The sequence below is a fragment of the Pelodiscus sinensis genome, chromosome 23, assembly GCF_052426305.1.
Source record: "Pelodiscus sinensis isolate ZL-2025 chromosome 23, ASM5242630v1, whole genome shotgun sequence".
Classification (NCBI taxonomy): Eukaryota; Metazoa; Chordata; order Testudines; family Trionychidae; genus Pelodiscus; species Pelodiscus sinensis.
The window spans coordinates 27,041,962-27,067,311 of record NC_143074.1 but is presented as its reverse complement, the minus strand read 5'-3'; the positions used below and the strand labels follow the sequence as shown (position 1 = coordinate 27,067,311).

Below are 25,350 nucleotides of genomic sequence, written 5' to 3'. Positions count from 1 at the left end.
AGCTGGGTTGTGAGGAAGATGCCAAGAACCGGCGCAGGGCTCAGGTGGGATGTGGGGGAAGGAGGGAAGTGCTGGGAACCCAGGCATAGGGCTCACCTGGGCTGCGAGGGGAGCACCAGGAACCCCGGCATGAGGCTCAGCTGGGCTTTGAGGGGGAGCACAGGGAACCAATATGGGGCTCAGCTAGGCTGCAGGGGAGGGGCACAGGGAACCAGTGTGAGGCTCAGCTGGGCTGCAGGAGAGGGGATGCCAGGAAGCCCAATGGTGGGAAGGGTGGCAGAAGCAGGGGGCCTAAAATGACCTGCCCTGGTGCAGAAAAATCCTTCATCTGAGACCAGTCTTCTCCCGAGGGTGCCAGACTATGGAGGTCCAACCCCTACCCGAAGTCCCCTCCTGGCCAAACACCCTACCCCCACGCTACTTCTGCATTCACTGTTGCTCCTGCACCCTCCCTTCTGGCCATACACTGCACTCTCTCTTGCTTCTGCTCCCTCTCCCTGGCCAGACACCCTACTCCCAGCCTGCTTCTGTTTCTCTGTGTTCTGGCTGGCTAGGGTCTGGAGCAGGGTGTGTGTGTGTATGGCTTCTCTCTGTGTTCTGGCTGGCTGGGGTGTGGAGCAGGAGGGGTGTCTGTGTGTGTGGGTGTGTCCGCACAGCTTCTATGTTCTGGCTGGCTGGGGCGTGGAGTAGGGCGTATGTGTGTGTTTGTAGCTTCTCTCTGTGTTCTGTCTGGCTGGGGTATGGAGCAGGGTGTGTGTGTGTGTGTAGCTTCTTTCTGTGTTCTGGTTGGTTCGGGTGTGGAGCAGGGAGTGTGTTTGTGTGTGCGGCTACGTCTACACTGGCCCCTTTTCCGGAAGGGGCATGTTAATTTCAGCGATCGCAATAGGGAAATCCGCGGGGGATTTAAATATCCCCCGCGGCATTTAAATAAAAATGTCCGCCGCTTTTTTCCGGCTTTTAGAAAAGCCGGAGAAGAGCGTCTACACTGGCCCCGATCCTCCGGAAAAAACACCCTTTTCCGGAGGATCTTATTCCTACTTTAAAGTAGGAATAAGATCCTCCGGAAAAGGGCGTTTTTTCCGGAGGATCGGGGCCAGTGTAGACGCTCTTCTCCGGCTTTTCTAAAAGCCGGAAAAAAGCGGCGGACATTTTTATTTAAATGCCGCGGGGGATATTTAAATCCCCCGCGGATTTCCCTATTGCGATCGCTGAAATTAACATGCCCCTTCCGGAAAAGGGGCCAGTGTAGACGTAGCCTGCATGTTTGTGCGCGCTCGCAGCTTCTCTCTGTGTTCCGGCTGGCTGGGATTTGGAACAACACTGCTACCCTGGTATGTGTGTTAGTGTGGAGCACGTATGGATCCACCACCCCCTTTTCTTCCCTTTTTGCCCCCAAGAGATCCATAGGGGAACTGATGGGGGAGGCTGGGCTACCAGCTAGGGAGAGGGTATGACACCTGAGTTGTTGGTGTGAACCTTTAAATTGTGTCTCCCCCCAACCCCCATCAGCAGTTGGTCCTGTGGTCCTGCTTCCCCTGGCTGACTCAGAAACTTCGCTCTCTTTTTTGAGGGGGTAAGTGGGAGGGCTGCTGCTTCTCTAATGTGAGGCAGGTGGATGGGTGCAAAGGAGATAAGTGACTGTTACTGAAATCAGCTCTCCCGTGTGCCCCCTAACAGGAGAGGGAAATGAGTCTCGGTGGGTGATGTCTGGCTGGCTGAAACACATACCTTTTATTCAACTCTTGATCACCTACCTACACCCTCAGATTCTGTTTGTTTTCACTTCTTATCAGAATGCTGAAATTTCTCAGGGCAAGGGGCCTTGTCAAAGCTGTTGTTGGACACAGTGTTGTTCTTGCATCAAGATTAAGAATAAGGAAATTTTCTTTGCTCCCATCTTAACCTGCAAACCTTCTTCATGCTCTGGAAGTCCCTCGGGTTCCTAGTGTGAGAATCTGGGGATAATGTTTGATTGTTATGACTTCTAGTTTCAATCAGGCCCTTAAACTCAGAGGGAACTCAGTGGGGAAATAGGCTCTTCCCCATTCCCCCACCTCCTCTGTAATGCTTCACCCCTACTTTTTATTTTTTATAACTTTGTGTAATATCTAACCTTTTTGTTCTTTTATAATTTTCACAACTATGGGAAAATATGGAGTGAAGTCAGATAATTTTTTAATGACAGATGAAGTTGAGATGCAAAGAATTCAAGCTTTAAAGCTGTTAAAACACAGAGACAAGGTGGGAAAGGTAATATCTTTTTTAAATTTTTTAACAGCTTTGGTTGGTGAGAGATTAGCCCTTTTGAGGGGAAATTTTGAGATTTCCCTTTTGGGGAAAATATTTAATCTAAAATAATCTATTCCCCATGTAGCTCTTAAAGGAATGGTTTGGCCAAGAAGGACTGTGACAACTTCCTTTGCAAGGGTTAGAGACAATAGCACTACACGCAGAGGAGCAAGAGACTGAGCAGCTTCCAAGGGAAATGGGGGGCCACCACGCTTGGGATGGTGGGGAGCCAAAATCCAAGTTCGCCCAGGGCCCCGTTTTCCCTAAGGCCAGTCCTGTATAAAAGTATGTTGATTAATTTATTTTATGAAAGCTTGCAAAGTTCATTACGATATATGTATACAGACGGTAATTATGAATGTATGTATTTGGGTTTATATAAAACTGTATTCATAATTTGTCATGCATATTCAGGTACAACTCACAGAAAAGTTGTGGTTAGCCACATAGGAAGAGGCCGCCTCCCCAACCAGACAAAACTAGCTCCAAGTATCTGCACAGTTCAATCCAGGAGAGCCATTCGAGTCACAAAAGTAATTAAACATTTGAAGAATAATAAAGCACCAAGTCCTCATGACATGCCATCCAAAGTACTAACAGTGGGGGCAGAAACACTAACAATCTTCATTTGTATTCCTTCAAATCTGGCACATCAAAGAAATTCCTGCTGCATTATGTAATACTAACAAAAGAATGGGCAAAATATGGCCCGTGGGCCACATCTGGCCCACAACCATCCTGCAAGATCAGTAGGACCCTTAAGGGGTCACAGGTCACAATTCATTTCTTCACCAATAATCCCTCCCAGATCCCAGACCTTAAGCTCCCTTCTGTACCCAACCTCCATCCCAGACCCCACAACACCTCCATTGATATGATGGAAGAGTATGGCCCTTGATCACTTACCAAATTCTTTCAAAAAGAGAGAAAGGGCAGACGGTGGCAACTATCGAAACATTGCCCTCCTCTCCATTGCTGGGAAGAGTCTTACTAAAATCTTACTGAATTGCCTGCTCCCCTCTTGCAGAGGTAGTACTTCCGGAGTCCCAGTGTGGCTTCAGACCATCATGAGGCATCACTGATGTAATTTTGCAGGAAAAATGTCAAGAACTCCACCAGGAGGCTTTTATCAATCTGCACACAGTCTTTTATTCTTTCAACTGTGAAGCTCTATGGAAAATCAGGTCAAAGTTTGGTTGCCCAAGCAAATTTATCACCCTTGTAAGATTTCTCCATGACCAGATGACAGCCTCTGTCCTATGCAGTGCCTCTACCTCTGAGCCCTTTGTCATCTGAACTAGTGTAAAACAAGGCTCTGTACTGGCACTCTCTCTATTTCTTAGCAGCATGAAAACATTGATGCAAGACCAGTCTAGCACAGGAGCATTAGCATCCAGTACAAGACTGATGGCAACCTCTTTAACCGTTTCATCTTCATGCCAGAACTAAAGCAATATTGGCATCAATAACCAAATTCCAGTATGTAAATCCTCCTTTGAGTATGCAACTACAGCACAAACAGCCATTAATTGCTTCGCTGAAGCTTACAAAAGTATAGGACTAGCTCTGAATATCGGCAAAAGAAAAGTTTTCCACTGGCCCATCCCCCATCAATCATCAGACCCAGAAAGTGGTTCTACATTGACAAAGAAGAAGTGGGAAAATGTAGGAAACCTTGGTAACCACCTCTCTCAAAAGGCAGACACAGATGTCGAGATTCAGCAAAGAATACACTATGCCATCCCTGCCTTTGGCAGACTGTCTTGCCAGAAGTTCAACAATCACATCATCAGAACACATACTAGACTTTTTGTTTATAAAGTGATGGGAATCCTAACTCTGCTCTATGGCTGTGAGACTTGGGTAACCTATAGAAAAAACAAGAAAACCCTGGAACACCAGTGCCAGCACTTTCTTCACAAGACCCTCAACATAGAGTGGAAGGTCATCACACTAATATCCATGTCCTCACAGAAGACAACATCTTCAGTGTTAAGGTCCTGATTAAGCACCAGCTGAGGCGGAGCAGGAACCGTGTGCACGTGCCTGATACACATTTATCAAAACAACTACTGTTTGGCAAACTCACGAAAAGAGAATGGGATCAGGGAGGCTAAAAGAAATGCTTTAAAAACACACTCAAAGATAAACATCAGAAGATGTGGCATTGATACCACATACTGGGAGACTTCAGCCAGGACAGGGTAGCTGGCAAAGACTTGTCAAAGAGGGAACCTCCACTTTTGAGGAAAACAGCCTTGCCCTAGTTAAATAAAAACACCAGAAAAGAAAGGAGCCTGTCTTCCACCACACCAGGATTTAATGTATCCGGGGGTGCTGAGGGACTTGGCAAATGTCATTGCAGAGCTTTTGGCCATTATCTTTGAAAACTCATGGAGATCGGGAGATATTCCAGATGATTGGAACAAGGCAAATCTAGTTCCCATCTTTAAAAAAGGGAAGAACAACAATCCAGGGAACTACAGACCTGTCAGCCTCACCTCAGTCCGGGGAAAAATCATGGAGGGGATCCTCAAGGAATCCATTTTGAAGCACTTGGAAGAGGGGAAAGTGATCAGGAATAGTTAACATGGATTCACCAAGAGCAAGTCGTGCCTGACCAATCTGATTAGCTTCTATGATGATGTAACTGGCTTTGTGGACATGGGAAAGTAAGTGGATGTGATACACCTGACTTCAGAAAAGCTTTTGATATGGTCTCCCATAATATTCTTATCAGCAAGTTAAGGAAGTATGGATTGGATAAATGGACTGTATGGTGGATAGAAAGATGGCTAGATTGTCGGGCCTAATGAGTAGTGATCAACAGCTTGATGTCTGCCTGGAGGTCAGTTTCAAGCGGAGTGCCCGAAGGATCAGTTCTAGGACAGGTTTTGTTCAACATCTTTATTAATGACCTGGCTGAGGGGATGGATTGCACCCTCAACAAGTTTACAGATGACACTAAGCTAGGGGGAGAGGTAGATACAGTGGAGGGCAGCGATAGGGTCCAAAGTGACCAAGACAAATTGGAGGGTAGGGCCAAAAGAAATCTGATGAGGTTCAACAAGGTTAAGTGCAAAGTCCTGCACTTGGGACAGAAAAATCCCAAACATTGTTACAGACTGGGGACTGACTAGCTAAATCGCAGTTCAGCAGAAAAGGAACAGGGGATTACAGTAGATGAGTAGCCAAGGAGTCCTGGCTTGACAAAGCCCTGGCTGGGATGATTTAGTTAGGGTTGATCCTACTTTGGCCAGGGGGCTGGACTTGATGACCTGTTGAGGTCTCTTCCAGCCCTAAGATTCTATGACCCCTGCAACATCAGGAAACAAACTTGAGGCTCCAGGATTTGACTCCTCAGATGCCTAAGGACACATGAAAAATAAAAGCTGTGAAAGATCATCTTCAACCTCAAGAGATCACCAATGATGATTTCGTGTACTGCAATAATATGCATAGGCCCCAATTAGGAATAAAGACCCCAACATGCTAGCTGCTGCACAGGCACATAAAAAACAAAAAGCAGCCATTTCCTGCAGGAGTAGGCACAACAGAGGAATGAGAAACAAACAAGGAAAGGAAATAAGAGTAAAGCAAACACTTTAAGTTTATGTTTAGGTTAATATGTAATTCAAGGGTTTATATTAAATACCATAAAACAATATAAATTACTGTTCGTAAACAGATGGTTTCAAGTATGTACCATATTAGACTAATTTGATAACACACACACACACACACACACACACACACAAAATCACTTCTGAAGGTAAATTACCTTTCTTCCTCTGGCCAGCTATAACACAGCAATCCAGTCATGTTCAAACAACAAAGCTCAGGATTATTATACACTGTTGCAGAAGGGAGAAGATTTGAAATAAAGACAAGTTAACTTACAGCCCAGGTTTTCGTCAGCCTGAAAATAGGTGCACTTTGCAATGCTGATACCACAGCCATAAGAGAATGAAGGTTGTTCAGGTCCAGAAGTTTCTAAAAAACACCCAAAAGGAACAAATGATTGTATTCTGGAAGGAAAAAATAATTAACCTTTTCTTATAGCTGTGTATAGCCATCACACTAAATACAATCAAACGAGAGATGCAATTCTTCAAAACAAAATCAAAGGGCGCTAAATTGTGTCTAGTTTTGGGAATTCTCTGAGTGACATTTTACACTTTAAAAACATTGCAGATATTCCAGGCTTGTCCCGAAGTCATTACAAAGTGAAGGCTCACTTAGATGTTCCTCCTATTTCATGCAACTAATCTGGGTACACAGTTTTGCAAGGTTCTCTCTTTGGAAGTGAAAAAAATTAAATAATCCATCATCAGCATGTCCACATTTTCTCTGGAATAATAGTTAATGCATGAATGAATATGACTCTTCAGCACAACTAGCAAGTAGATATCTTCCAATGTAGGGAGGGTTGTAAATAATTCTATAGTATAATATACTATATTCTATGTATTTCATGATAAAGACACTGCATTACAGGACTTGTATGAGAGTAATTTAAAAACATTTTTCTTTACAATACAAATATGTGTAATAAAAATAAATATAAAGAGAGAACTGTACATTTTGCAATTGAAATAAATATATTTGAAAATGTAGAAAACATCCAAAAAATTAAAATAAATAATATTTTATTATTATTTAACAGTACAATTAATCACAATTTTTAATCTCATGATTAATCACAGCCCTAGCAATATCTATGTGTTTCTAAAGATCAAGTATGAGAAGGAATTATTGCATATAGAACTCCTTTTATATAAGGGTAGTGCACTAAAATGATATTATAGCAGCCAGGCCAATATGACAGAATTACAAAAATGAAGGGCTTGAAAAGATCTTGAGAGACCATCTAGTCCATTCGTCTGAGTGGAGACAGTATACCTTGATAGTATATCACAATTAAGTATCTGATTCAGACATGGAGTTCATGGATTCCATGACTGTACTGGATCTCTAATAGTAACAGAGATGTAGCTGTGTTAGTCTGGTCTAGCTGAAACAAAAGACAGGACTATGCAGCACTTTAAAGACTAACAAGACTAATAAACCATCTTTAAAGTGCTGCATAGTCCTGTCTTTTGTACTGGATCCCTATGACTTTGGCTTCAGCTGACATTTGGGGGTTGAGGAGTGCCCAGAGCCCATACTATGCAGTCATGACACACAGCTGTAAGGGGTTTTCTGCTCCGTTCTTATCGGCCAGGTCAGTGAGGGTTGTGAGGTTTATTTATTTTTGTGCTTCTCACTTTCTGTGTGGCGCCTGACTGATTTTCTGTGGGTCAGCAGCTCCCACCCAAAAATGTTCCTCACTCCTGCTTTCGGCCATGTTGTTGATTTCCAGACAAAAAACAATATTCTGAAAACCAAAAGGCTTCATTTCTGAAATGCTGTCAGTGTGCTGCACAGAACACAGATGCCTCATCATGAGATACAGGGCTGGCCCACAACATTTTGGCATCTGAGGTGGGGAGCTCAAATGATGCCCCCATCTCCCCTTTTCTCCTGCCTGCCTGTTACATCTCTTGTGCCCTCCTTCCTCCAGCACAGCACTCCACCATCTCTGTGCATCTAGAGCAGAGAGAATACATATGCACCAGCAGCAGACACAATTTTCTACATTCTGGGTCCTAGTGGCGCCTCTCCACAGTCTGGCACCTGAGGCGGCTGCCTCAGTTCGTCTCATGGTAAGGCCAGCCCTGATGAGATACTAGACTCACCACAGTGTGGGTGTCCTGGTCACTCTGGAGATAGCTCTCAAGGCCCACTCCCGCTTCTGCAGCTTGCTCCCCCAGTCACTATGACTGGTCGACAGCTCCAGCACTCGCAGCGTCATCTTCCTGATTGAATCCTCCAGCTAGGTCACTCAGTGTTCCAAATTCTGGAGTTCAGTCCTAGACAGCCTTCCCATTCACTGCCCCAGTGTTTCTCTCTGTGATTGATAGGTCAACCCAGGCCTACCCTCTAGTCCAGAGACCCTGAGCTCAGCAATTCTAGGTTTCTTCTTTCTACCCTCACTACTCCCCTAAACTGCTTCCTACTGCAACCTCTCTAACCAGCTTCCTTTGACCTTAAGCAGCCTAAATAGGTGGCTAGCCCAACCCAACTCTTGCAAGCCTATTGTGAGGAATTCACCCTATCACATATTAGTGCTACATCTTCCCATGATGCACAAACTCTCCTCACCCAGGGCTTGGTCTACATGGGAAGTCATGGCACAGAAAGCCAGGATATGAATGTAGAGCATACCTGCTTGCCATGCAGTTGAGGCCATGTGAACACTGCTACAGTGCAGTGAAAGTCCTCTAGCATGGCTTGGTTGTAGTAAGCCAGACTGCACTCCAGAACTTTCACTGTGCTGAGCAGCATGCAAATTCACACCCTGGATTACTGCAAAGTAACTTTGATGTACACAAGTCCTAAAAGGCAAAACTGTGGCGCTTTATAAAAATGTAGTCTACCTGGTGAGCCCTACCCTATACCACAGAATGGGAGGACGAGAACTCAGAACTACAGCTTCATTATGCTCTAAGTGTGTGCATTATGATAATGTGTCAGGATAAAACTATGTCTGTTTTGGAGCAACATATTTTGGCTTTCAATTTTTTTTTTGCCAGCAATTCTAAATTTTCAGTGGAAAAAAGTTGATGAAAACATTTTTGGTCAAAATTTTCTGTGAGGAAATCATTTTTTCCCCAACCAGCTCTAGTGTTAGCAACAAATATTTGTTTTCGTAACTATGTTACCCATGGCTCCAATGCAGCTCAACAGCATAGCAGCAGCAAAATGAATAACCTTTAAACTAGTGAATATGCTAAACTAGAATACATACAGCAAAAGCCAGTTAAAAAGTTTGCTGCCCATTAGCTATGTCTGAGCAACAGGTATCACGCCCCCATCAGTCTGTGGTGGTCACATTATGTGACACAATGACCAAGTACTTCAAGGAATTGCAGAAGTATCTTCAGTAGTCTAAAGAGATAGTTGATATGTGGGGAGAAATACAAAAAGAATATTTTGTATAAGATAATAAAAATGCACACTTACCTTAGCTATTTTCACAAAATGGCTTAATATTTCTGCCCTTATTTTTAAGGTCTGCGCTGTTAAAATTTCTCGTACAACCCAAAAACTGACCTATAAAAAACATATACATTTTAATATAATGCAAAAAAAAAACCCACCTTTATAATATTAAACCTCTATAAACTGTCATGATCCTCTAAAGAAAATGCAGGTTAGGAGAAGGAAAAATACTAATTTTGTTAGAAAGACAAGGTATAAAACAAAGCATGATGAGCAGCCCTTGAAACGATTACCCATACCAACTTTAATTTCAATGTCAATTAAAATGAAAGGACTCGACAGATTAATTTAATTTTATAAAGTTTTATTAAATATCATATACATCCACAATTGATAGGACAGGATATAAAACAACAAAAATAGTATTGGACTAGGATTTGGCTAAAAAACTAGAAAACTGGTCAATATAATCATTTACACAACCACTACAGAAAATAACACCTTCACTCAGTCACTATCTTGGAAAGGTGACTTTATAGACTTTTGACGTGTGCCAACAACCCTACTGTTGGTAACACAACAGAGGAAAAAGGAAACACAAAAGGAAAAAGCAAAACAAAACCTCCCCAATTCAAAGTAAAACGTAAGACAACTTGGTCAATAACTTGCATGCCAGATCACCATGGACTCCCTTCCAGTGGATCTAGAGTAGTCAATTTTTTTAACCTACATCCCAAACTCCTATCATAAATATCTACATTTATGACAGACTTCACAGACTAAGTGCAGTTAAAGAGGCTTGTATACTTAGTCTATTTTATTACTATGGGGATCTAGAATTCGAAAGGCAGCATGAAGCCATTCACTATAGTAAATACTCACAATGTGCAACAATCTTAATTAACAAAAGTAACTTGCTGAGTTTCAGCTTTGATTTGAACCTGTTACAAAACAAGGAGATACACTGTAACTCTGACCATTTTTAAAGCACATACACATACACATGTAGTTACTCTTCCTATCTACCCAATTTCAGGAAGTGGTCAGTTGATGGATTTGTGCTATCACACAAGAAAAACTCTGTGGGTTACTTATCACCAGGTCTTTACTGAGTTGTCAGCTTTCAGCTCAGTTATTGCTGATAGCAGAAGTTGACTCTGCAAACACAGGTGTCATGAAGAATGGAGACGATTGCAATTTTTTCCCAATGTACTAACGGGTAACCTAAATTACTGTAAAATAGAAAGAGACAGTTGAAGGTGCCTCACATAAGAACTTAATATCACTACGGTGATTCCCAGGTGGCAAGCTCAAGACCTCAATCTTCTCTCTTCTAGGTGCATTCAGCTTTTGGGAATGTGCTAACAGAAAAAGTCCGTTTTATCCCACCTCAACTGGGATAATTTGCTATCTCTTCTTGGAAATGCTGGCATGGACTAAATCAGATGACAACCTATAGGCCTGCCAAAAATTCAAAATGTCCTACCAAAATGAGAGTTGTCTTCCTCTCTCTTGTTGCAAATAGACTGGAACCTTCTAATTTTTTTCTGAAACACATTTTGTCATACAAGTTTGTGTAAGACAAATAAAGTCACAACTATTGTTACAACTATCTTGGGACATAAATTGAACATTAGATGGTTTGCTCTGGTCAGCCACAAGTTGCTTTTCATGGATCCTCTGTGATGTATCCCTTGGCCAACTTCATAATCTTGCTTGCTCAAATTGTAGTTTTTCCAGAAGCATGACATTAAACTGTTGAAATGTCCTTCCATATTATTTGATGCTTTTTAAACATGTTTTAAAAGTCTATTAAATAATGCAAAGTCACTTAAAGGAGAGAAAGTTACTCACCTTGTGTAGTAATGATTCTCCAAGATGCATCTCCCTATGAATGTTCCGATATGAAATGAAGAGATGTACACACATTTGTATTGGAGATCTTTGGTAGCAGTGTCCATTCAGCCTGCACATGAACTCTCTCCCTCCTCCTATTCTGTCCCAATTAGTGCTATGTGGGCAAACTAACTTCAGTTTCTTCTCGCAGGGCCTCACAGAGGAGTACGTGCTCTGCCGTGGGGGTGCTATGAAGGCCGGGGGGGGGGGGGTAGCCAACTCTCTTGTACCAGGAGCGCTTTGCTGCAATGGTATCCAGCCTGACCAGTCCAGGCCTCAGGGCAGCAGGGGGGTGGCATGGACAGCGAGCGGTGTGGACTATAAGCCTGAGGAGCAGAAGGTGTCCACTCAGCCGGGCAGAGAGAAGTGGTACTTCGAAGAGGAAACCAATGCTTATCTCCAGCCACTGGCTGCCCCCTGCTCCTCCTGAGTCCTCAGGCACGTGCTTGTGCCACTCACCGCTCCCTGGAGAGCAGAGACTGGGCACAGTCTATGGGAGGGTGGTGGTGGATGGAGGATGGGACTGGGGACTGCCAGAACTCTACAGAATCCACACAGAATCCATAGGGACACAATAACTTTCTCCTCTTCTTCCAATAGAGTCTGTATAGGTGCTCCGCTTAGGTGATTCCTAAGCAGTATCCTCAATGAAAGGTTGGGGCTTCAGAGGTAAGTCTGTTATGGATGATGGAACTGTGAAGCCAAAAATGGCATCATAATCAGAGCTCAAGTAACCACTTAATGTTCTGTGAAAGTATGAGCAGATGTTCAAAGCTCAACTCTGCAGATTTCTGAGATAGGGATGTTTTTGAAGAATAAACCAATCTCATGCAATGTGTGCAAATTCCAAATGGAAGTACCATATTGCGAACATGACAGCAGCGCTTAATACAGTTCAAGACCTTTTTGGAAAGTCTCTGGGCTGATATCACTTTGCCTTCTAAGCCTTTCCTTGTGAAATGGTGTAAAGAGGTAAAAGGTCAGGGCTCCCCTAATCACTAGTGAATACCATATTGCCTCTCTGTTATCACAGTGAAACTTGGAGTAAAAGGTTGAGAGGTGAATCAGTTGGTTTGTGGGAAAAGATGAGGTCACCTTGGGAATGAATTCTGGGTGAAGTTAAAGAGTAATCTTTTAAGAATATTGTAACATCATTAGTACCATTATTTCTCCTATTCTTGTTGAAGTGAAGGGCTATAAGAAATGCTGTCTTCCTTGACAAATATGTGAGCAAGCAAATGGCCAAGCACAAAAGGGAAGTCAAGTGAGACTCCTTATAACTAGATTTAGGTTCCATGTTGGAATGGGATGTCAGGGTAGGAGGAGAGGAGTTCACTATGCTCTTGGGGAATCTTTTTGTAATTGTGTGGGAGAAAACTGAGTATCCTACGACTTGTTGATGGAAAGTTGTTATGGCCACTTTATCACAAGTATGCAGTCCAACATCACAGGAAAGGGAGAAGATTGTGAGGTAATTTGTCAGGAAATGAACCAAACCTGAAATCTACCCTGCTTTCACAGGTAAGTACAATTAGTAGCTCATTCTATACTGTGTAGTAACACTGCCAGTACCTCAATGAAGCAGAAGATCTCTATATTTCGGAACCACAAAGGAGCCAAGCCTTGAACCAGAGTACCTGCAGGTTGGGATGGAGAATATGCCCTTTTCTCTGCAAGAGTCAGTAAGGAGGAGTTAGCTGAAAAGAACTCAGTGGACATGCTGCAAGCTGTAAGAGATCTGGGCAAAATGTTTTTCTCAATTAATATCATGTTTATTTTTCCTCTTTTTATTTCAACAGCAGAGGAACTGGGGAAAAGGCATATAGAAGTCCCTTGTCCCATGGAAGAAGAATGTTCCCTAATGAGTTCTGTCCAAGGCCAGCCTAGAGCAACAGCATAGACACTTCTTGTACAGCTAAAAGTGAACAAGTCTAATATAGATGTCTCTCATTGATATAATATGTTATGTAGTACTGCCAGATTCATTTCCCACTTGTAGTCATGTGAAAACTTACATCTCAGACTGTCCGCCGTTGTGTTCTGCCTCCAGGTAGGTAGGTGCAGATATTAGAACATTGTGGCAAATGTATCAGTTCCACAGATTTATTATTTCCATACATAGGATGTTGCCTCTGACCAATGGAAGGAAGTGAACACAATCAGTCGTGACCCCTCTGAGTTTGAAGAGATTGATGTGGAGAGTCACCTTCATGAATGGAGTCATGAGGTAACTAAGATACGCACCCGATGGATGTGTTTATAGTGAGAAGTAATGTCAGGAAAGGGTGTCTCATAATGAATGGTCTCAGGACCTTGACCAAGGCAAAAAAATTGGTTTAGAGACAGATGGCTCTGACATGGAGGAGGACTGAGGACCTAATGGTTTGCACCTCTGAAATCTGAACTTTTTCCATTGTGGCTCTCAGTTGTGCTGTGGTAGATACTGGGGTGGACTCAACTTCTAGGAGGACTAAGTACTAAATTTCCTTTTTTGTACCGCGGCATAGATCCCCAGTGACTATAACATGGCTTTGAAATCCTTCAGAGCATGGAATGAAGCATCAGTCTTGCACGCAATTTCAGACATTTAATCGAGAGGTACTCGACAGTCATCTGAAACTTCTTTGGCAGTGCCAAAAGACGCAGCCACGATGAACTGTCAAAATTGAAAAGGCTGTGCCTCTAGTGCAGTCAGGATGGGGTTTTCACCACTAACAGCAGCTCCTGTATGAAGGCCTGAAATTGGTCTCTGTGGGACCCCCACAGATAGTCAATAAAAGCTATTAAGGATGGCATAATTTGTGTAAGCTGTATTTGGCTTTTAGAGCCTGGTATGTTTGCAATGTGAAATTGCAATGATGCGTGAGAACAGGACTTCCTCCAAACAAGTCAAATCTCTTCCAATCCCTCTTGTAAGAGATGGCTTTTGAATGGTACTGGGAGTTCACCACATCTACCATAATGGAATTAGGTGAAGGGTGGATGGAGAGGAACTCTGTGCTCTGAGGGGACATAATACTCCCTGTCAGCCTGTGTGCATCTCGGTAGGACTGATGCTCATGTTGCCAAATGTAGAAGCTGTAGAAACCAAAAGGGCATACTGGTGTCTCTAGTGAGGCAGCCATGCGCTGGACCCTCTGTGTTCGGACGCTAAAAGCTGGTGTGGTGCCATTACTCTCTCTCAGCACACGGAACTGTGAGGAAGCTTTGTTGTCTCTTTCTGTTACTTGTGGATGTAGTACTGACCTCTGAGGCTAACCCCAGGCCATAGTATTTTCCCATTCCGCCAGGCTGTCTCCAGGAGCCAGGACGTGGTGTTCTGCCAGGCTGGGGCAGGTGCCGGAAACCTCTGCGAGCCAGGTGGACTTTGAGTCCAGTGCCTCGCAACAAAGAGGGGGGGATCAGTGCGAGCAGGTGGATCTCTCTTAATTCGGTGACTCGCAAAAGATAGTGTAAGCAGACGGACTTTTGGTTCGGTGCCTTACAGAATCTGTTTAAGCACGCGCAGGAAATGGGGGTAGGTCAGTCTACAGGAATTCCAGTGCCTTTATGATAAGTGCCTTCTGGTTTAGGATCCTAATGAAGTCTGATATTAAGTGTCAGGTGTCTTAAGGCAACGCCACTTAATAGAAACCCATGGGAACTGGACAGTAAAGAAAGATGCATCAAAATGTGGAAATTGTAGGAAAAATGTGAAAAGGAGGGAAAAAATGTGTGTAGAAAATGATGAGTATGAATGTAATGAGTCTGAGACTTGAGCTGATCCCCGCTGCACCAGGGCTCTCCCACGAGGGAGTTCTGAACGCAAGGAGGGGGGGATCAGCCGAAACTCGAGACTCAGCGGATATGTGAAGGAGTGACGACTCCCCTTATTTTATGAGCTGATAAGGTCTGACACTCTAGACCCGGCAGACTCTTTCTTTAGAGTGTGTAAAGTTAGCTTAGGTGGGAGTTAGTCTAAACACCCCCCACTCTGCCAAAAGGCACCCCTGTGTACTACATGTACGTGCATAATGGTCCAAGGACCTGTAAGCATTTAACAAATTTGAAAAGAAGAAAAATTAAAGCCCTGAAGGATAAAAGTAAAGCTCAGAAAAGCAAAAATCCTCCCTGCAGTAAGATATGTAACTTAAAAGTTGCTGCAGCACCTCTGTGCCAAAATAATGCACAAGAAGTGGAAGGAAAAAAAAAAAAGCTTTCTCAGTTGGCACACCCGTATCAACCAAGCTTGGGGGGAAAATTTAGCACATCACCACCCCTCTACTCCTCTTTATAAAGCATACACAGATAGGAGACATGAAAAATAACTGAAAGGAATTAGCTCTTCCCTTTGAAAACACGGGCTCCTGTAACAAACTTGCCCGATCCAAAGCAAAACACAAAGTTTAAAATAAGTTTAACAGTTTAAAGAAAGTGTTCCTCCAAATCCTAAGGAAAAAAAACCTGCTTTAAGAAATTACTCCTTGTTTCTTGTCGTCTCTTTTAGTCATCTCAGCAAAGAAACAGTCAAGTTAAACATTTGGCTACAGACACTTTGTTAAATCTATTAAAGGGAAAATAAAGAATTCTACTGAAACTTAATTGGTTAACCGCATAAAAGAATAGAATCTATACATTGTAAATTTGTAAAACCTGCACCCTAAGGGTTAAATGTGTCTTCCAAGGAAACTAATTATTGTTTAAAAAAAATCCAAGCCCAGAAACTTCACGGTGTTTCTGTTCAAAGCTGAGTTGATAGCACTTTTAGCTTGCTTTCAGATCCAAGGTTGTGTGTGTCTGCAAACTGCCTGTCTGTTCTGGAAGTGGGGGCACTGTCCCCCATAAGTAAGCCTGTAACATTGCATGTGATTCTTTTCAGGAAAAGAAAACCTTTTTGCTTACTGGAATAATAACTAGCAAGCACCTTGTTCTAAGAAAGAGCTTCTGTGGCAGTAAATCATTTGAAGCTTCACATTAAAAAAAAAAAAAAGCCTAGTCTGCAGTACAAGAAGGAAACTGAGGCATGCCACTGTTGAGGAAAGCTAGCAACTCTGAGGTAATTCAAAGAGGTAGAAAGTCACGAGTACCAATGAAGCTCCCTTGTTCTCGGAAAGTTGCAGCTCACTTGCCCATGGAAGTGGTTAAGAACTACCTGTAACCGGTTCCCCTAACAGATCTTAGGCTGTATTTTAAGTTATGATAGGCCACCCCAATAAGGGTACAAGCGTTTTCTTTGTCTTTCCGATCATCAAAAAGCGCTAATATCAGCTGAAAAAAAATCATGGTTCTGTGTCATGACGTAATAAGTTTGTGTTCTATGTTCTGTCCAGATTTGTCTTGTGTGTCTTGATTGTGATATATGTATTTCAAACATTGTTGTGTGTACAATATTGTTGTTTTAATGAAAGAATAATTTAAGTCCCTTGAATAATCTTAACTTTGTGCTTTACACAGATAGTTTTTTTGCTTTTATAATTCTAGTAGCAGGCTATGCAGTTTGTACTGTCTGGAATGTAGTAAAATCTGCTCCTCTACCTGCTGTTTTTCCCTTCTCTCCTACCATCGCCAGCTCCTACGCCGTCTCTTTCAAAACTGGCCCTCCTGCGAGACCAAGCCCCAGAATCAGAAAAGCAGGAGTGGAGATTGGCAGGGTGCACCTTGCACCCAGACCACTTGTAGCACAGCTCTGATAACCACATTGTTGCCCCAGTAGTCTTGCTACCTCACCTTGCCTCCTTGCTCCATGGATTGTCGCACGTTGGCAAAGGGGGGATGGTAGCAATCCTTAAAACAAAATTGGTTTGCTCCCAAATTCTCCCAAGCAGCCAAAGATTACTGTCTGGCTTGCCCTGTCTGCCAAGCCCACAACGTGGGTAAACCTGTAAAGACAGTTCCGGCAACCAGACCTCCGCCTTTGGGACCATTTCTGAATTTACAAATGGACTTTATTCAATTGCCTAAATGTCAATCTTTTGAATATGTGCTAGTTATTGTTTGCTTGTTTTCGGGATGGGTAGAAGCTTATCCCTGCAGGAAAGCTGATGCAATCACAGTGGCAAAGAAACTTCTAAATCATTACATCCCATTATAAGGAATACACCTTGTAATCTCCAGTGATAAAGGTACACACTTTACTGGACAAATTGTTCAAAAACTGGCAAAGTACTACTCTACCAGAAAAGCACTGCACTGTGCGTGACACCCGGAGAGCGCAGAAGCAGTAGAAAGATGAAACAGGATTTTAGAGAACGAACTTGCTAAAATATGTGAGAACTCTGGCTTAACATGGGTAAAAGCACTCCCAATTGCCCTAATGAGCATGAGAGCCACTCCTAATCAGAAAACTGGACTCAGTCCACATGAAATTGCATGTGGCCCGATCTATGAGATTGTTAAGCAGCCCAGAAATTAACCTGGCTGATGCCACACTTGTTAAAGGAAGCACAGTCAAGTACTGTCAGGAACTTATGAGGTGTGTACAGTCTTATCATTCACGGGTTAAGGACGCCTTCCAGGAGGCTCTGACTGAGCCGTGCCATAAACTACAACCAGGAGACTAGGTTTGTGTGAAGATTCACCAACCAAAGACTGCCCTAGAACCCAGGTGAAAGGGTCCTTACCAAGTCCTTCTTACCACTTATACTGCTGTAAAGTGCGAGAGATTGCCTGCCTGGATTCACGCCTCCCACTGCAAACCGGTTCCAGCCCCTACAGAGGTTGGCCCCAACAAGGAGCACTGCAGACCTGATAACAGTGACCCAAGTCCAGAAGCAGATGAGGATCAGCGCAGGCCTGGTACCAGAGACCCAAGTCCAGAAGCAGATGAGGATCAGCGAAGGCCTGGTACCAGCAATCCAGGCCCAGAAGCAGACGATCCTGAGAGACCGAGGCCAAAGTACCAGCTGTGGCCCAGAAGAACTTGCCAGTGATAGGTGAAGCAAACTATGAAGTCCTGAAGAACAGCCAGCATGAGGCTGGACAAACAATTCATGTTGATCTTATGCTTAATCTTGTTTTTAATACCTAGCAGTTATAACCTATATGGTTCAAATGTGTTTATGCTTTTAATGAACCAAGTTTCCCAAGAATTTAATTCCACAGATTGCTGGATATGTGCTTACAGTCCTGTACATTCAGAAGGAGGTATCCCAATGATTCCAGTCCCACTAAACAACACTCAAATGAATGGCACACTGTTTAGTGAACTAAGCCAAATGATACTTGGCAGGATAAAGGGTTTACTAACCCAGGGTATATCCATCTAGCCCTGACCCCAGTTAGAAAGTACTGCTAGACATGTAATGCTTCAGGAGCCAGGGTTAAGAAAAAGCCCAAACCGAATAGCCCTAGACTACGTCCTAGCAAATAAAGGCAGGGTTTTTGCCTTAGTAGGAACAGAATGCTGTGTGTATATCACTGACACCAGCAAGGAAGTAGAGGAAGATGCCTCAGAGATTGAAAGAACCGTGGAAAGCCTAAGACAAGAAGAAAACTGGACCCTCTGAAGTTAGTTAGGAGGCTGGTTTAGACATTTAGGAACTTAGATTTTGCAAGGAGTAGTTTTAGTATTAGCCATATTCTTTTGTGCTTATTGCTGTTTCTTGTTAATCAATTGCTTTATTTCTTGTATTCTAGAAAACACAAGACAGACCCTTACCAAAAGGAATGTAGAACTCATGATGTTAAAATAAGATGAGCAGAGAAAGGAACAAGAAATGTACATAAATACTTTAATGGAAAATAGAGGTATAAAATGGTTTTAAGGTTAGCCTTTAAAAGGCTAAAAGGGGGGAGTGGTAGAAGCTGTAGAAACCATTTCATATTTAGCTAGAAGCCATCTTGTATAACAGAAACCATTTCAGCTTTTCTCTCAAGCACGTAGACCAGAGTGAACTTTCTGTCACCCCGTGAGAAGAGGCCTACAGGATAGGCTATTGGTATGTGTTAATTGAGCTGGTTGGGACAGGAGATGTACTCCCTCGTACCTGTCCACCATCTTGTTGATAAGGCTTTGTTTTTCCAAGTTTAATTGAGGATTTCTGTAATTGGATGCCCTGACGTCAGACTGTTTAGTTAAAGGTATAAAGATACTAAGATTGATTGTATTAGCAGCTTTACTGGGCCCGGCTCTGCTAGGACCACGTTTGGCTCATGCTGTGCTTTATTAATTAATAAAGCTGTTTGTTAGCTGCCTAAACAGAGAGTAGCGGTTTTTTTGCTTCAACACAAATAAGAATAGCTACATCCCAAAGCACTGCATTAATGGGAGGGGGGGGCAATACTTGAGGAGGAGCACGTATGTAAAATGTCCAGCAGCTTATGGTAAGTGTGTGTCACCTCCCCAAGAGGGATTAGTCGAGTATCTGCCACCCTATATGTAAGGTCCTAAAGAGGACCTAAAATACTTTGCCATGGATGGAGGACAGGGTATCGCTGCCTCATCTGGAGAAGAGGAAGAGAAAATTTCTGGTGGAAAGCCGACAGGTGAGGAGAAGCACATGGATCAGGCAGAGACATCTCTTAGGGGAGAGTCTGTTAATAAAGATTCTCTATGTTCTAGTAAGGAGAAGAGGATGGAAGATGATAAAATATGGGTAAGATCAGATGAGACAGAGTCAAATGAAAAAGAGTGCCATTAAACACATCAGGAAACAGCAGTCAGCTAAAAGTAACAAATATTTAAAGTGCTTATACAGAAACACTACAAGTCTAAATAAGAAGATGGAGGAACTAGAGTGCCTCGTATTTAAGGAGGATATTAATATAATAGGCATCACAGACACTTGGTGGAATGAGGACACTCAATGGGACGCAGTCAGACCAGGATACACAAAATAGCAGAAGGACAGAATAGGTAGTGCTAGTGGGGGAGTGGCACTGTACATGAAAGAAAATGTAGAATCCAATGAAGAAAAAATCTTAAATGAACCAAAATGTTCCACAAAATCTCTAGGGATAGTAATTCTATGCTCTAATAATAAGAATATAGCAGTAGGGATATATTATCAACCACCTCACTCAGGATAATGATAGTGACTATGAAATGCGAAGGGTAATCAAAACAAAAAACCCAATAATTGGGGGGGATTTCAATTATCCCCATATTGACTGGGTACACGTCACCTCACAATGGGATGCAGAGATAAAGTTTCTTGACACCTTAAGTGATTGCTTCTTGGAGAAGCTGGTTCTGGAACCCACAAGAGGAGAGGCAAATCTTGATTTAGTCCTAAGGGGAGCACAGGATTTGATCCAGGAGGTAAATACAATGGACCACCTGGAAAAGTGACCATAATGTAATAAAATTTAACATCCCTGTGGTGGGAATATCACCTCAGCAGCCCAACACCATGGCATTTAATTTCAGAAGAGTGAACTACACAAAAATGAGGTTAGTTAAATTGAAATTTTAAGGTAAAATGCCAACAGTAAAATCCCTGAAAGCTGCATGGAGACTTTTCAAAGACACCATAAACTAAGGCCAAACTTAAATGTCAACCCCAAATTTAAAAAAAGTAAGGGAACAAAAAAGTGCTACTGTGGCTTAACCAAGTAAAAGAAGCAGTGAGAGATAAAAAGGCATTGTTTAAGAAGTTGTAGTTAAATTCTAGTGAGGAAAATAGAAAGGAGCATAAACTGTCACATTAAGTGTAAAAATAGAATAAGAAAAGCCAAAAAGGAATTTGAAGAACAGCTAGCAAAAAACTCAAAAAGTAATAGCAAAATGTTTTTTAAGTATATCAGAAGCAGGAAGCCTGCTATAAGAACCAGTGGGACCACTAGACAATTGAGATGCTAAAGGAGCACGCAAAGATGATATGGTCATTGCGGAGACACTAAATGAATTCTTTGCTTTGGTCTTCAAGGCTGAGGACTTTAGGGAGATTCCCAAACCTGAACCATTCTTTTTGGGTGACAAATCTAAGGAATTGTCCCAGACTGAGGTGTCATTAGAGGCGGTTTGATAAACTGATAAACTTACCACTTACAAGTCACTAGCACCAGATGGCATTCACTCAAAAGTTCTAAAAGAACTCAAATGTGAAATTGCAGAATTATTAACTGTGGTTTGTAATTTCTCCTTTAAATCAGTTTCTGTACCTAATGATTGGAAGATAGCTAAGATGACACCAATGTTTAAAAAGGGCTCTAAAAGTCATCCTGGCAATTACAGACTGGTAAGTGTAACGTCAGTGTTGGGCAAAGTAGTTGAAATTATTGTTAAGAATAGAAATGTCAGGCACGTAGACGAACATAATTTATTGGGGAAAAGTCAACATGGATTGTGTAAAGAGAAATGATGCCTTACTACTCTACTAGAGCTCTTTGAGGGGATCAACAAGCATGTGGACAAGGGGGATCCAGTGGATATAGTGTACTTAGATTTCCAGAAAGCCTTTGACAAGGTCCCCCACCAGAGACTCTTAAGTTAAGATGTCATGGGATAAGAGGAAAGGTCCTTTCATGGATTGATAACTGGTTAAAAGAAACAATGGGTAGGAATAAAAATTCATTTTTCAGAATGAAGAGGGGTAACTAGTGGTGCTCCTCCCCTAAGGGTCCATTCTGAGACAAATCCTATTTAGCTTATTTATAAATGATCTGGAGAAAGGAGTACAGCGAAGTGGCAACATTTGCAGATGATACAGAACTGCTCAAGATACTTAACCAAGCAGACTGTGAAGAGCTTCAGAAGGATCTCAACAACTAGGTGATTGGGCAACAAAATGGCAAATGAAATTTAACATTGATAAATGCAAAGTAATGCACATTGAATACATAATCCCAACTATACATACAAAATGATGGGGATTCATTTAGCTATAACCACTCAAGAAAGATATCTTGGTTTCACTGTGGATAGTTTTCTGTAAACATCCACTCAATGTACAGCGGCAGTCAGAAAAGCAAACAAAATGTTAGGAATCATTAAAAAGGGATAGATAATAAGTTAGAAAATATCTTATTGCCTCTGTATAAAACCATGGTATACCCACATCTTGAATACTGCATACAGATGTGGTCACTTCATCTCAAAAAAAGATATATTAGCATTAGAAACAGTTCAGAAAAGGGCAATGAAAATGATGAGGGGTTTGGAACAGGTCCCATATGAAGAGAGATTAAAAAGACTGGGACTTTTCATCTTAAAAAAAGAGGAGACTAAGGATATGTCTACACTAGCCCCCTAGTTTGAACTAGGGAGGCTAATGTAGGCATTCGAAGTTGCAAATCAAGCCCGGGATTTAAATATCCCATGCTTGATTTGCACCTTCCTGGCCGGTCGCCATTTTTTGAAATTTAAAAGTCCGGCTTAACTGCCTGCGTCTACACGCGGCAGGGACACGGTATTTCGAATTAAAGTCCTAAATCGAACTACCTGTTATTCCTCCTGAAATGAGGTTTAACAGGAAGTCCGATTTAGGGCTTTAATTTGAGCACCCGTTTCCCTGCCACGTGTAGATGCGGGCAGTCAGTTTGGGCTTGTAGGTTTCAAAAATGGCAACTGGCCGGGAAGATGCAAATCAAGCGTGGGATATTTAAATCCCGGGCTTGATTTGCAAGTTCGAATGCCTACATTAGCCTCCCTAGTTCAAACTAGGGGGCTAGTGTAGACATACCCTAAGAGAGGATATGATAGAGGTCTAAAATCATTAGAGAAACTGAATCATTGGAGAAACTGAATAAGGAAAAGTTATTTACTTGTCCCCACAAAAACTAGGGGTCATCAAATAAAATTAATAGGTAGCAGGTTTAAAACAAACAAAAGGGAGTTTTTCTGCACACAACACACAATCAACCTGTGGAACTCCTTGCCAGAGGATGTTGTAAAGACCAGGACTTTAACAGGGTTCAAAAAAGAACTAGATACATTCATGGAGCTTAGGTCCATTAATGCTTATTAGTCAGAATGGGTAGCAATGATGTCCCTAGCCTCTGTTTGTCAGGGGCTGGAATGGGCAACAAGGGATGGATCACTTAATGATTGACTGTGCTGTTCATTCCCTCTGGAGCACCAGGCATTGGCCACCATTGGAGGACAGGATCCTGGGCTAGATGGACCTTTGGTCTGACCCAGTATGGCCGTTCTTATGTTTCTATGAGTAATCTCCTCTTCTAACCCAGTCTCCTGTAGTTTAGAAATGTCCTCATGAAGCTCTGAGGCTCCAGATGCAATGATAGGAGAACACCTCACAAATTACTGGTGGGTGTCACGGGGTGTCCATCAGGCATGGTGCCTGTAAGCTGCCCATGGAACCCAGTAAGGCCACTGGGTCAGCGCAGTGGACAGGGGTGTCAGAGCCCATTGTTGGTCATTCCATGGGGTTGAGGTTCAAAGCGAAAACGCGTCTGGAAAAATCTGGATTGATGTGGGAGGGAGCATAGTATGAACAAGGGAGAACATCCACTGAGGTGAAGCTAAGGAAGTGAATAGCTCAGTACTAGTGGTGATTATAGGGTTCAAGATGTGTCTGGTATGGAGAACGTGGTACGGAGTAAAGGGGACTCTAGGCTTTCACACATCACCAGCTCCTTAGAAAATCTGAACTCCTGGTGTGGTAATTATCAGTACTGAGGCAACTGTTAATGGCCAAGATGAGCAAACTGATGAACTTTGTTATTTATCATCAATACCAAGGACTTTTATATCGCTGCCAACTTTAAGAAGATGCTACAGTCCATGCTTCTATCTCCGACAGGCAGTACTGCTGCTTCAGCACCTGTGATCTGAGGGTACTTAAGCTTACCTCTGGTGTCTCTAATGAATGACCCAGATGTTTTGTTCAACAGCTGTCAGTACTGGAGTGAGTGAATGTGTTGGGGCTCTCCTCTGGATGGTTTGGGACTCACTGTAAGGGTTTTGGAGGTCTTACATAGGGAATCTAAAAGTTTTTTCCCATATTCAGCCCATTTGGCGGCTGAAAGCCATGATTATGGCTCTGGTCACCGCAGAGACTCAAGACCCAGGTCAGCTTCAGGTTGCATAACTCTCTCCATCAAGAGTAGTTTTAATTATAGATCCCATTATTTTTGGAGCTGGCTTTCAGCTGCTGACAAGAAGTGCACTTCTGGAAAACATGGACCTCTCTGAGGCAATGATCGCAGTGGGAATGTCCATCTGTTACAGGCAGGGATAGCTACAGACTTTGCTGAGCTATGGGAAATGTGTGTGTGGGGGGGTTCAACTCTGGGCCCCCTTAGGGGCGTGGCCTTGATCTGAAGCAGCCGGACTAGGGACAGCCAGCCTGAGCACCACCCAGATCACACTGTGCCTCCCCCAGTCAGCAACACGAGAAGCTCAAGCTGCAATTTAAAGGGCCTGGAGCTCTAGTCATCACTGTTTAAAATTATTTTAAATTTGCTAAACCAACTTAGAATATTGAAACTCATCTCCCTCCATACAGTTTTGGGGGCATACCTCATATTAAATGCTATCTACCTGAATAGTGCAGCTCTCTCACAGGAAAACCATTTCCCAGAGGGAGGAGGGAAACAGACAGGCCACCACTGGTAAACAAAGAACTTGCTGTTGCCCAGGCCACAGCACCAGATGGACAGCCTTTCCCTGTCTAACCTCAAGCATCAGCACAATCTGTGTCAGCTTCTCTTCAACCTATGAGACTCTGACTCCAATTGGGAGGATACACTGTGGGAGGACTATGGGGGAAACCAGTGCCCACCTGTGCTGGGAGCTAGAGGATTGATGCGGTTCCCTTGCCCACCTGCTGGTAGCACATACGAGTAACCAGCACCAAGGGGATGGCAACCCATGCGATACGAAGGCTGGCTTCCCTCATGATGGCACTGAAGGTCTCAAGAGTGCCACTAAAGCAGAGCTCAGTGCCCTGTCTCACCTATGTGGAGACGGCAGTTCCATGAAGGCTGAGAGCTCTCTGGCCATGCCAGAAGTCTCCAGCATGGATAGCAACTACAACATTTCCTCACAACCTTCCCAGAGAGGGGAGTCTTGAGGGCCTGAATTCAACCAGTCCCTTGGTAGAGCATGAGTCCCCAAAGCCTGCCTATACCTTACCATGCTACTATGGACAAACATGGGGCTCACTGGACCGGATTCTTTCTATACCAGTCTGGGTATAAGTGAGCACCCTCTCTCAGGTCTCTTATTTTTGGGAGCAGTGG

General features: G+C 43.0%; 1 protein-coding gene across 9 annotated transcripts in view; it reads right to left on the bottom strand.

Annotated features, from left to right (window-relative positions):
* RALGPS1 (Ral GEF with PH domain and SH3 binding motif 1) overlaps positions 1 to 25,350 on the bottom strand; it is a 412,834-nt gene that overhangs the window by 284,488 nt on the left and 102,996 nt on the right. For all 9 annotated transcript variants that reach the window (XM_075905764.2, XM_075905763.2, XM_075905761.2 and 6 more), the window contains 2 exons: positions 9,355 to 9,444; positions 6,190 to 6,282 (listed from right to left, as the gene is read on the bottom strand). In XM_075905764.2, coding sequence (XP_075761879.1) covers positions 6,190 to 6,282; positions 9,355 to 9,444 — 183 coding nt within the window. The remainder of the gene's footprint in view (positions 1 to 6,189; positions 6,283 to 9,354; positions 9,445 to 25,350) is intronic.